The 13436-nt window shown below is 37.8% G+C and overlaps 1 protein-coding gene and 1 pseudogene across 11 annotated transcripts in view; both read left to right on the forward strand.

Moving 5' to 3' along the window:
• Positions 1-13436, forward strand: part of TAF1 (TATA-box binding protein associated factor 1) — a 124418-nt gene that overhangs the window by 88311 nt on the left and 22671 nt on the right. For all 11 annotated transcript variants that reach the window (XM_075539439.1, XM_075539430.1, XM_075539433.1 and 8 more), the window contains exons 33-34: positions 5528-5595; positions 10956-11072. In XM_075539439.1, the coding sequence (XP_075395554.1) occupies positions 5528-5595; positions 10956-11072 (185 nt within the window). The remainder of the gene's footprint in view (positions 1-5527; positions 5596-10955; positions 11073-13436) is intronic.
• LOC142434695 (large ribosomal subunit protein eL22 pseudogene) lies at positions 5860-6282 on the forward strand (annotated as a pseudogene).

The raw sequence follows: 13436 nt of genomic DNA on the forward strand, positions 1-13436 counted from the left end.
CTTAATTGTTCCTTCATGCCCAGGAGTCTCTTAGTTTTGTTCATGGTTCTGTTCATATACAGAAACTTTTATTTTTATATTATTATACTTATTAGTCTTTTCCTTTCTGATTTCTTTCTTTGGTAAACTTATTTAAATGATTTTATACCCCCATAAAATACTCATCTACATCGTTTAATATTTTTAATATTTAAATATTTGTTTGGAATATAAAGATAAAAAATACCTAATTTTTAAAATAATTGGTCAAATGTCCAAACCATGTTTATGAAATATAATCTATCCTGTTCTACTAATTGAAATGCTATCATACTATTCATAATTCTATATTCTTGAACCTGTTTCTGGCCTTATTGATCTGTTCCTCTACTATCACATCCTTTTTATCAAGTTTCTTAGTTACTGTCACCTCATTATTCTAAATTATAGGATCATACTTATTAGGCTTTAACTTGTTCTGAGGTAAATAGTATCAAGGGTTTTGTTAAGTTATGTCTTAAATTGGCAAAAGCAAATTTCTATAGTCATCTTCTCATCTCTGAATTTGTTTATTCATTTATTTGCATTTTCCCCCAAAAAACTGTTTGTTTCCTTAACTATTATAAATTAGTTGAAGGTTTATAGAAAAAATTATCAGTTTTTTATTAAACAGTTCACACATATTTTGTTTAAACTTCTTCATTGTGATGCCTTTAATGTACCATCACCTATCCCACTTCCTCCCCGTGTTTCCCTGTTTCCTTCCCTCCTCCTCAGAAATGCTTAATTTGGGAATTATTTAATAATGTGTGATTGAGATTACAATATTAAACAGCTTGAGTTTAAGAAGGCATTTGATATTCTTTTTTTTAAGAGAAATAAATAAAAGGAGGCCGGTGACATTTATGGAGCTTTTCTGTGGCATCACACATTACCATCAACATGAAGTTGATGTCTTCATGAAATTTCATTACTCTTGCAGTCTTTTCATCAGTAATGAAGACCAATCTACTAGAAGTGTAAAGAGATTAGGATTCTAAAAACTTGAACTTCAGGCTTATAATCAGTTGAAATATTCTTTATTATAAGACAGTTACGGTTGTTGTGATCTGTTTCCTAAATATCTTAGAATTGAGATAGTTTTCATTCTAGTTTGTGTTTTGCACAGGCAACTTATATAAGACCACAATTTTATTTTCATTTTTAAGGACTACATTGTCTATACTTGTGAGAGGTGTTACCTGAAAGACACTTTTTGTTCATATAAAGGCTTGTAGAAATGGCATGTCAGTTTCACGTGTACATTTTTTGTCCTGGTAAATAGTTATTTCTGTGAAGTTTTTCTGATACCTCATCCACTCCTAGAATTGGTTACTTCCTTTGTGCCTTTACTGAAACTTACATGCATTTTTCGTGGCATTTTAGTCTCCTTTTGGTGGTTTAATGGTTACATGTTGGGCTGCTAATCTATAGGTCCACAGTTCGATACGTGACTTCTTACTCCTATAAAGAATTATGATCTTGGAAACCCACAAGGGCAGTTCTAACCTGTCTATAGAGTTGCTATGAGTCAGCATCAACTCGATGGCAGAGTTTAATTGTTGAGTTTTGTTACACTAGACTTATATCGGGTTTTTTTTTCTTTTTATGTAAATGCCTATCACCTAGGAAGCACTCCGAAATGACAAAATGAATAGGAAGGAATATTAAACACTATTATTAGGAAGTGTTTGAGGCAGGGATTGAGAACTCAAATGTTTGTAGACTCCAGGCATAAATGAATTCATCAGACCTGTTATGGACTGCAACAGTCTGGGGAGCACATGCCATATCTAAATATTTTTATTAAGATATAATTTACTTATAGAAAAATGCATATATTATGTCATGGGTATATAATTCAACCCATTTTCAGAAACTGAACTGATTTTTTAATGCCCATATAAACTGGATTGGCATGAAGACCACCAGTTTGCACCTAAGGTTATATATAAAGAACTGTGTAGTTTAATTAATAATCATATGTGAAAATATCTTAAAGAGCCAGATCAATATATGAACCTTGTTTAGATTTTGGTTTGAAGGGATCAAATGTAAAAGCACAGCTGAAACAATTAGGGAACATTTTAATATTGACTAGATATTTTTGATCTGATAATAGTAAAAGAACTGGCATAGGAAACTAAATTGGCCATATGTTGATAATTATTGAAGCTGGCTAACGGGTACTTGAGGATTGGTGTACGAGGGGGTACCCCCACAAAACCGGAATTGCATTGGGCAGAGCAGAGCTTTTGTAGTATGTATTTTCCTCCACTAGGCGAGCGTCAAGCAACTTGCTCTGAGTTTAGTACTCTCAATGGCGTTGCATGAAAAGGTGAATTTTTTTTATAAAAGCAGTTTCACTTGAATCTCATTTTTTTGTGATGGCCAATTTAATAGAACAGCGTACAACTGTGAAATTTTGCTTCCTGCTTGCAAAAATGCCACCGAAACCGTTGTGATGTTGAACATTTATTACAAGAATAGTGCTATGGGAAGAGCTCAAGTATATGGGCGATTTTCTTGTTCCAAAAAAGGTGAAATACTGATTGATGACAAAACTAGTTCTGGATGTCTGTGAACTTCCCGAACGGATGAAAATGTCAAGTTGTAGTGCATTTGTAATTCCGTTCCACCAGGTCAGACTGTTAATCAAGCTTTCTATTGAGAGGTTTGAAAAGATTGTGTAACAGCGTGCAACAAAAAAAGGCCCTGATTTATGGCAGATGGGGGACTGGTTTTGCCACCACGGTGATGCACACGCAGCCATCTCAGTGCGCCAGTTTTTGGCCCAAAGAAAGCATGCCTCTCTTGCCCCACGCACCATACTCACCTGACCTGGTTCCATGTGACTTCTTTTTGTTTCTGCAAATGACGAGGGCCATGAAAGGACAGCGATTTTTGAGGAGCTAATACCAAGGGCTCAAGTTGAAAGAAAATGTTTTGAAAATGATGATGGAAACATAAGGACAAATGTGCTTAACACAATGGATGGATGGATTGGGATGAGAGCTGTATAGGCCCCCCCCCAATATAATGATTAAAAACAAACAAACTGATTTGACAAAAAATGAGGCAGTGCTGTCAGCCATCCAAACAGATGAGTTTGAAAAATGTTTTCAAGAATGGAGTCCTTGGAGAGGCCTGAGTACTCAGCCTCCATACCAACTATGTGGACTGCCCCTCCCCCCAGAAGAATTTACTTTAGAGGATGGCAGTAAAGCTGCAGCTAGGGGAGAGGTACATGTCTGATCAGAGCACATGGGAGCAAATGAATGGGGAGGAAGAGAAAATGGAGCACATCATGGCCCACCAGGTCTGGAGGACAATATCCCTGCTCCAAACAGTCAATGCAGAGTGGACCACGTGGCTGATCCCACTATGAGACACAACACCCCCTCCCTGACACAGGCCCTATGGGGGACAACACTGGAGACTCAGTGTTGGATTGGCCCGGACTGACCCTGCAACACTGAGGCAAAACACTAAAGGCAGAGCAGCAGGGGGAGCAGAGCAGAGAGTTCCCCAAGGGAGTGCAAAGGATAGACTCGGGCCAAAGTGTGGCACCCCACCGGACTTAACTGGAAGACACGCCTAGAAGTCAAAAATCAGACCTAGATCTATTTACAGGGTTTTCTTTTTAAAATTTTAATATTTCCCCCTTTTTTGTTAATTCTTTTATGTGTCATTGGTTTTCTTTTTTGTTGTCATTGTGTTCTCCTTAGTTGCTTTGTCTTGTTATGCTTTGTTTTTTGGGTGCATATTATTATCTCTGCATGTCTATCTAGATAAGATGGGCTAGATGAACAGTCTGAAGGGGAAAACGACGAGACCAATGGTTCCGGGGGGACATGGGAGAGGGGCAGGCGTGGATAAGGAGGTGGTGTTGACCAACCCAGGGACAAGGGAGCAACAGGTGATCCAAAATTAGTGGCAAGGAGGATTTGAGAGGCCTGGTAGAGATTCAGCAAAGGCAGTGTTACTGAGAGAAATTACTGAAATGCAAATGAAGGCTGGGCCTGATAGTGGGGTGAGAGGAAAGTAAAAGGAGCTAAAGGAAAGAACTAGGAGGCAAAGGGTATCTATAGACCTCTAAATGCAGGCATGTACATATATAGGATGTAAATATATTTATGTAAATATATTTATATAGGATGGTGGGGAAATAGATAGCAGATGGACATTGGACCTCCACTCAAGTACTTACTTAATGCAAGAACACTTTGTTCTATTAAATTGGCATTCCATGATGTACACCTTCCCGACACAATTGCTGAAGACAAATGGGTACATAAGCAAATGTGAAGAAAGCTGATGGTGCCCGGCTGTCAAAAGACATAGTGCCTGGAGTCTTAAAGGCTTGAAGGTAAAAAAGCAGCCATCTAGCTGAGAAGCAACAAAACTCACATGGAAGAAGCACACCAACCTGTGTGACCATGAGGTGTCGAAGGGTTCAGGTATCAAGCATCAAAGAACAAAAAATCATACTATTGTAAATGAGGGTGAGTGCAGAGTAGAGACCCAAAGTTCATCTTTAGGCAACTGGACACCCCTTACTGGAGGGTCATCGGGAAGAGACGAGCCAGTCAGGGTGCAAGGTAGCAACAATAAAACATAATACCTTCCTCTAGTTCTTGAATGCTTCCTCCCCCTACTATCATGATCCCAATTCTACCTTACAAATCTGGCTAGACCAGAGGATGTACACTAATAAAGGTAGGAACTGGAAACACGGAATCCAGGACAGATGATCCCTTTAGGACCAGTGGTGAGAGTGGCGATACCTGGAGTGTGGATGGAAAGTGGGGTAAGTGCTTGCTTCGGCAGCACATATACTAAAATTGGAAAGTGGGGTAAAAGGAGAACTGATTACAAGGATCTAAATATATTGTCCTCCCTGGGGGATGGACAACAGAAAAGTAGGTGAAGGGAGACATCAGACAGTATAATATATGACAAAATAATAATTTATAAATTATCATCAAGGGTTTATGAGTTGGGGGAGGAAAGGGCAAAAATGAGCTGATTATGACTCAAGTAGAAAGCAAATGTTTTGATATTGATGGCAATAGATGTACAAATGGGCTTGACACAGTGGATGTATTTATGGATTGTGATAAGAATTGTACCAGCCCCAATACAATGACTTAAAAAGAAACAAAAAAATTAAATGAAGAATGAAAAAAAAAGAATGGAATCCCAGATTTGACAAATGTATGAAGATTTCTTTGAAGGTGATAAGATTGCCTGTTAAAAAAAGTTAAATATACACCTTTGAGCGGAAATTCTGGGTATTTTTGTGTACCCCCTCGTATAATTATATATTTGTATGTGTTTGACATTTTTCACCTCCAAAAGGCCAGCAAGCGTCCAAGTAACAGCTTTACATGATTTTCTGGGTATAAAGTAATGGGTGGGTCTTTATGGCAAAAAATAGAATATAAAATTCTGACTCATTGAATATTGGAAAGGTAATTAGCATTTCTTCTTTTTCCCTCATTTAAAGGGCCTGAGAGTCAGTATACGAAGACTGCTCAAGAGATTGTGAACATCTGTTACCAGACATTGACAGAGGTAGGTGTTAAGCTCCTTGATATATAGCTTTCTGAATTTTTGTGCTCCTTTGGGTGAAGAATTTTGTCTTGCTTGGATCCATAATCAATCCTCATAGAAGCAGAAGTCAAGATTTCAAGTACCGTATTATACTCATGTATAAGCCGAGTTTTTTCAGCACATTTTTAATGCCGCTTTTGTGGCAAAATTAGGCGCCTTGGCTGACATTAGGGTCGGCTTATACTCGAGTATATACAGTAATGCTTTTCTGCCTTCGCTGTCACCATGACACCTGTGAAAAAGCCTTTGGTGAATGGGGGCAAAAGAAGTGGGTTCTGAAGTTCACCCTTAGTTGTACCCACCCTATAGACGATGGAATCATGGATGCTACCAATTTTGAGCAGTTTCTTCAGGAATGAGTCAAGGTAAATGGGAAACCTAGTAATCTCAGGGGAGGAGTCATAACCAATGAAAGAAGCAACAGCAAGATTACTGTAACCTCTGAGGTTCCTTTTTTTCAAAAGGTATTTGAAATATTTTACCAAAGAATATTTGAAGAATAGTAGTCTACATGATTGGTTGCATGTGGTCGACAACAGCAAAGGAAGTTACGAAGTAATGCTACTTGTAGATAACTGAGACAAAGAAGAGGAAGATGAGGAGGGATTCCCCCCTAAAATGAGGATTTCAAGTGATGCATTATGTTAGCTGCTGCATAAAACCTCTTTAAAGTATTGAAAAGCAAAAAGAAAAGCTGATAACCAAGGACTCAAATGGAAAGTAAATATTTAGAAAATAATTATTGCAGCATATGTACAAATATGCTGGATACAATTAATGTACGGATTATTGTAAGAGCTTTAAGATTTCCAATAAAATGATCTTTTTTAAAATGTTGAAAACAAGATTGTGACTGTAAGGACTAAGGTGCCCCTGACCCAAGTCCTGGTATTTTCATCTGCCTTCTGTGCATGTGAAAGGTTGACATTGAATAAGGAAGACTGAAAAAAAACTCCATTTGAATTGTGGTGCTAAAGAAGAATATTGAAAGTGGTGGACAAATGCTCCTTAGAGATAAGGATGGCAAGACTGTTTCACATACTTTAGACATGTATTTCCAATGAGAGACCAATCCCTGGAAAAGACATCATGTTTGGTAAATTAAAAGGGTAGTGAAAATGAGAAAGACCCTCGACGAGATGGCTTGTCAGGGTGACTGTTACAATAGTCTGTAACAGCAGTTGTGAAGATAGCACAGGAAAAAGTGTTTTATACATAATCACTATGAGTTGGAATCAACTCGCTACACCTAACAATAGAACGTGGGTTATGCCTTCTCTATCTTGTTTTAAAATGTAACATCCAAACTGCCATCCCCTATTTCGTTCACTGCTTTATTTTATATCTATCACTTTGTGTTTTAACATGTTATTCATGGATATTTAATTATTTTGGCTATCATCTGTATGCTGCCCCTGACTCTTAGAGCTCTTATAACAATCCATAAATCCATATGTCAAGCACATTTATACATATGTTGCCGCCATCCTTTTCAAAACATTGCTTTCTACTTGAGCCCTTCACATCAGCTCATTTTTTTCCTCTTTCCTCCCTTCCCTACCCTCCCACCCTCATGAACCCTCGGTAAATTTTAAATTATTATTATTTTCATATCTTATGTTGTCTCCCTTCAACCATGTTTTCTGTTGTTCGTCCCTCTGGCTGGGAGGTATACGTTGATGATTACAAATTCCCCCACCTTCCCCCTACCCTCTAATCAGTACTCCCATTATTGTTCCTGATGGGTTACCTGTCCTGGATTTCCAGTGTCAAGAGCTCTTTGTAGCAGTGTACATGCTCTGGTCTAGCGGGATTTGTAAGGTAGAACTGGGGTCATGATAGTGGGGGAGGCTGGGAGGAAGCTTTAAAAACTAGAGGGATGTTGTATGTTTCATCAGTGCTATACTGCACCCTGGCTGCCTCATTCCTTCTTTGTGACCTTTCTGTGAGAGGATGTCCAATTGTCCATAGATAGATGGGCTTTGGATCTTTAGATGCTTGATACCCAATGCTGTCAACACCTCATAATCACTTAGGCTGGTGTGCTTCTTCCATGTGGACTTGGTTGCTTCCCTGCTAAATGGCCACTTGTTTATCTTCAGACACTATATCTTATAATAGCTGCGCACCATCAGCTTTCTTCACCACACAAAATAGAGATTGTGTGAACTGGACCACGAAAGGCTGAAACTTGAGTCTGGGCAAAATACCCTAGAACAGTGGTCCTCAACCTTCCTAAGGCTGCAACCCTTTAATATAGTTCCTCATGTTGTGGTGACCCCTAACCGTATAATTATTTCCAATGCTACATCATAACTGTCATTTTGCTACTATTATGAATCATAATGTAAATATATGATATGTAGGATATATTTTCATTGTTAAAAATTGAACATACCATATGTACTCATGTATAAACTGAGTTTTTCGATACATTTTTAATGCAGTCTTTGTGGCAAATTTAGGTGCCTCTGCTGATATTCTTGTTGACTTATACTTGCGTATATATGGTAATTAAAGCATAGTGATTAATCACAAACAATATGTAATTATTGAAAATATTTCTAATTACGAATAAATGGAATTTTGTCTTGAAGCATGGTGTAGCATGGGTAACAGTCTAAATATAACAACAGTAAACTACATGGTTACATTTTGCGACAGTGTGCATAAAAAGCCAGTGTCAGTTGAGATAGCTTCTTTCTCACCAGATCAGACATTCTCAGGCAGTCTTTGCAAGAACACAATGAAGATCATCTTCAACAAGTCTACTTCTGTATTTAGACTTGATAACCAACAATCTGGAAAACCCTGTTTCACAAAGACATGTTGTTGGAAATGGAAGAAGGGGCAATACAGTCTCAGACAGAACATAATATGAGTGCAAACACTTGATCCAGAATTTTGTAACTGGCATTGTAGAAAAATCGGTTCTCGCTGCATCGTGGTTAATAAGTTCAATGAGCTCCTCTTGTGCTGTCTCAGGAACATCTTCAACTTTGACTGTGAGTGGGCTTCTAGCAAGTGCAAATGGGGTGTCAGGTACACTTGGAAAGTAGGATGAAATTTCATCTGCAAGTGTGTGCAAGTGTTCTTTCACAGACATTATCATCATAATCTTGTCTGGTTCAGTGTCATGATCCTCAAAGCAAATAAGGTAGGAAACATGTAAATTTTATTTTCATCCAATTTTTTTTTTTTTTTGGCCAAAGCTGAAATTTCATTTGGAATGATCAGATCTTTTCAGATAAATCGAGGCATGTTGCATTTGGTCCTTGCAGTGATAAGTGTAACTCATTCAAGGTGGCAAAGATGGCAACCAAGTAAGCTACTTTTTGCTGTTCACATTTATCGCTGAAAAGTGCTTCGAACTATGTTCTTGCTTTCTGATTAAAAAACGTTTTGATTTCATCACAAAGCTCAAAAGCACATTTTAAATCTTTTCCTCTTGACAACCATCTCACTTCGGTGTGAAATAGCAGACCACTGTTCGACGCATTGAACTCGTTGCTCAGTTGCAAAAACAGTCTGCTGTCTAAAGTGCTTGCCTTTACAAAATTGACAGAACTTTTAACGCTTTTCATTACTTCTTGTAACCCTTGTGGCAATGTCTTTGTTGCTAATATTTGCTGATGAATCATACAGTGAGTTGCGATTTTTGGTGATTCATTCAGTACCAAACATTGAAATTCAGATCAACATCCTAGCATAGCTGGAGCACCGTCTGTGCAAACATCACAAACCTTTTCCCAAGAGATCTTATGCTCTTTCAGAAATGAACCAACTGTGTCACATACATCATGTGCAGTAGTTGTTGTTTCAAGAGGTTTGCAAAAAAGAAACTCATCTATAAAGTCGCCATCATTAATATACCTCACGTAAACCAGTAACCGTGAACAGTTTGTAGCATCTGTAGATTCATCAAGCTCGATGCTAAATATTGGAAGTGGAGCAGATTTGATTTCCTGGATAACCTGATCAAGAATATCAGCAGACATGTCATCTATTCTTCTGTGGACAGTGTCGTTAGATAAGGAAATTGCACTAAATTTCATAACAAATTTGTCTCCGATCATAACTCTTAATAATGTCTGGCTGCTGGCAGCAGTAAATCTTCAGCAGTGGAGTGAGGTTTCATAGCCCTGGAAATTCTGAGTGCCACCAATATGAAGCTTCAATGACTGCTACGTTTTGTTTGTGGTACTTGTCATCAGTGTCAAGTCTGGCTTTCTTGAGTCCATCAGCTTTGCTTCTAAAATAGTTGGTATCCTTGTTGGCAAAGCTTGGTTGCTTGCCATCAAAGTGGCATTTTAGTTTGTTCGACTTCATAGATTTGGCAGGTAGAACTTCACAACAAATAACACATTGCTGTTTCTCAATTCCTGCTGTAATTATTGAGGTAAAACTATACTGTACAGAAAACCCTCAGTATATTTTCTTTTCTTAACATTCTTCTCTACGTGGTCTATTGTCATGGTATGGTTTGCTAATGAAAATAATATATAACGGTATGGCATAGTTCAGTCAGTACAATTCCTTAAAGTTTCCTATGATTTACCATTGTTGGGGTTTTTATATACCTATTACTATCACATGGGGGACGTATTCACATCAGCCATAGCTGAATATAAAAAAACTGGTCAGCATCCAGATTAAGTTCCATGGTATAGTTTGTTGTTGTTGTTTGCAGTAGTTGATGATTTTACAGTACATGATTTTACATTTACCCAGTAATTATAATTGATGAAGTGTCGTTTTACCTCCAGTACTGCTGCTTTCAACACAGCAGGTGCTTTCTACATAGTAGCTGCTCTCTACACGTGTGACTGGTCCACATAAGTACATTATAGTGCCAACCCTGTCACATACACCTGCATTTGTATGGGGTGTACGTGATGGGGTTGGCACGACGATGTCATCATGCCGGATACTCACGTGGGCAGCCCTGCTGGAGACAGAGGAGTGGTGTCTAGGTTCCTAAGAGCATTGGAAATAAGTGTTTTCCCATGGTCTTAGGTGACCCCTGTGAAAAGGTTGTTTTACCCCCAAAGGGGTAGCAAACTCACAGGTTGAAAACCCACTGCTTTATTTCTTTTTACTTTACTCCTGTCCCACTGTCATGTTTGACCTTCATTCAGCTCTCAGTAAATTCATCTTGGCTACATTGCACTTGATGAAACTCCACAAGGGAAGACATGAACTTTTGTTTCATTTACGTTTGTATCCCCAGTGTCTAAAACATTTGTTTAATATATTTTATTAATTAATAAATTATTTTAAATTATAGACTGTGTTCCTAATTATATGTTTTCTTATTTCAGTATGATGAACATTTGACTCAACTTGAGAAGGATATTTGTACAGCTAAGGAAGCAGCTTTGGAGGAAGCAGATTTAGAAAGCTTGGACCCAATGACCCCAGGGCCTTATACACCTCAGGTGAGTCAAAGGACTAGAAACTTTCTCTTCTAGTTTTCTTGTTGGTTTGGGGAATTGGGAGCATGTTAGCAGATCTACTTACTGAGATACCATTCTTCTCTGTCCTTCCTCTTCATATGCCTTTCGTGTGCTTTCTTGTCTTCTCAAAGGCTAAGGTGAGTGAGGACCATGGGTCTTGGTGGCCTTGTTGAATTCAGAAGAGACAGCTGTGGGTGAATGTGTGGGGTGGGGATTTTAGTTGTTTACTCAAGATTTGAGAGTACACTTTAGTGGCTTTTGTGTCCAAAGGCATCCTTTGAGTCTCTGGAGCTGTCTTGTTTATGAATTGGAGCTGTAAGAACATCCCCTAGAGTGTACACTTCTCAGAACCATGGGCTACATTATTCCTGTGTCCTATAAATCCTGATTATTCCCTCAAAGATATCTTTGGGTAGCTTAGATATTCACTTTTCCTGGATTGGCTCTCTCCTAGTAAATGATGACAGGTAATTATAATGTTCTCATTTACATTAAAATTTGTCAAAGACTAGGCAGCAGATGAATATATATATGAATATATATATTTTTTGTCTTTCTCGTCTGCCTGAACCTGTAATTTGTATTTTATGTGTACTCTTAGAAGGCTGGCATATTTGAAGAAGAGAAATTAGCAGAATATGACTGGTGTTTGGTTTCTTTATTGGAGGCAGTATGCTAGAGTAAAAAATGCATGATCTTTTGCATAAAACAGGTCTGGGCTTCAGTAATTCCTCTGCTATTGTTAGCTTTGTAATCTTGAAAAATTAAACTACCCACTGATTCAGTTTCTTCATTTAAATTCACTTGAAAAATTTTATAAACATAAATAGGCTTATATGCCTGGCATTTAGACATTCAGAAAATGTTTTCTTCCTTCATTGTATGAAAATTGTCTATAAAGTTTCTAGAGGCCCTTTCAAATTTAGCCAAATGTTTTATTGCTAAATTTCCCATTATCCACAGGATTTTTATTTCATGCTACCCAGGTTTCACTCTGAACTGATCATGCAACCAATATGATCTCTACCTATCTCTTTCTCTCTTGCTTTTACCCCCAAACCTAGGTTATTGAGGGACCAGGTACAAAGAACTCTCAGATACTTCTTATAGGCCCCGAACAAGGAAAGGCTCTTGGAGTGTGTGGGCAGATTGGGTTAATGGGGGTTGGGTGAGTGATGTTGCCCGGGAAGAGACTGTTGTCTAATAGGCCCACAGTTTTCACAAGGCCCTTTGTATTAAGTGGAAGCCTGGGTATTAGCCATCATTCCCTAGGAGAGTGTAGCTACTAAGTGTTAGTTGGTGGGCTCTAATCTAGGAAACCTAAGCTTAGTATTTGTTAAGTCGGAGCTTCACGCTCAGAGGTTATCTTCCTTTCTTTCCTTCCCTTCATAACTTACTTGAAGTAAAAATCTAGCAACTGTTCTCTCTTCTGAGCAATGTCTTTTTTTTTTTTGGTGTAAAGTCTCCTAAGAGTAGTACAATTTTCTGCTTTGTTAAATTCTATTTCAACCTTTCATCATTCTTTTCACTCATACATACTAACCTCACAATCCTCTAAATTTAAGGTAGATGCTCATGAGTGATGCTTGTTACTCATTATTCTCAAACCCAAATGTTATTACAGAGTATATGCATACGTTTGATGGGTTATACATGACAATAATAATAACTTTCAAATTCTGAATCATGGTAGTCACATTTCATTCATTTATTCAAACTATAGCTTACATTTGCATTATACATTCAACTTAACTCTTTATCTGAAACTGCTGGCTTTGCATTTCTCGTGCAGCCATTCCTTATATTTCATGACAGTTAAGATTTTTCAGAATTTGATTCCCTGATTTTCCCTTCTCTTCCATAACTGTTGTATCTCCTCTGTAATGCTTTGAATTCTGATTGTCTGCTCTTTAGCTAAAACCCTCTTCTCAGTCTTGCCTGCTTACTTGTTTGCTTTATTAATAAAGTAATCTATATGGGTTTTCTCTTGATAAAAGTGACATGCTCATTGTAAAATAAATGGCAACTATAGAAAAGAAAATAATTCCAAAACCCAGAAAGAACCAACCACTATGAACACTTTGGTGTGCTTCTAATCTGTGTATATGTGAGTATACATATGTAGACACACTTTTTAAATGAAATTAATCAAGATGGTTGTGTCTTTTTTCCCCTCTACATTACATGAATATTTTATCATTTAAAGAATCTTTTAAAAGCATGGTTTTAAAAATAGCAACATAATATTTCTACCCTTTGCCAAGATTTTTAGGTATCATTCCTAGCTGCCTCTGTATTACTCCTTCCTTTCCTACTGTCGTTTAATGATTTGTGAAAAGAGCTCTC

Source organism: Tenrec ecaudatus, chromosome X (genome assembly GCF_050624435.1).
Source record: "Tenrec ecaudatus isolate mTenEca1 chromosome X, mTenEca1.hap1, whole genome shotgun sequence".
In the NCBI taxonomy this organism is placed as follows: Eukaryota; Metazoa; Chordata; class Mammalia; order Afrosoricida; family Tenrecidae; genus Tenrec; species Tenrec ecaudatus.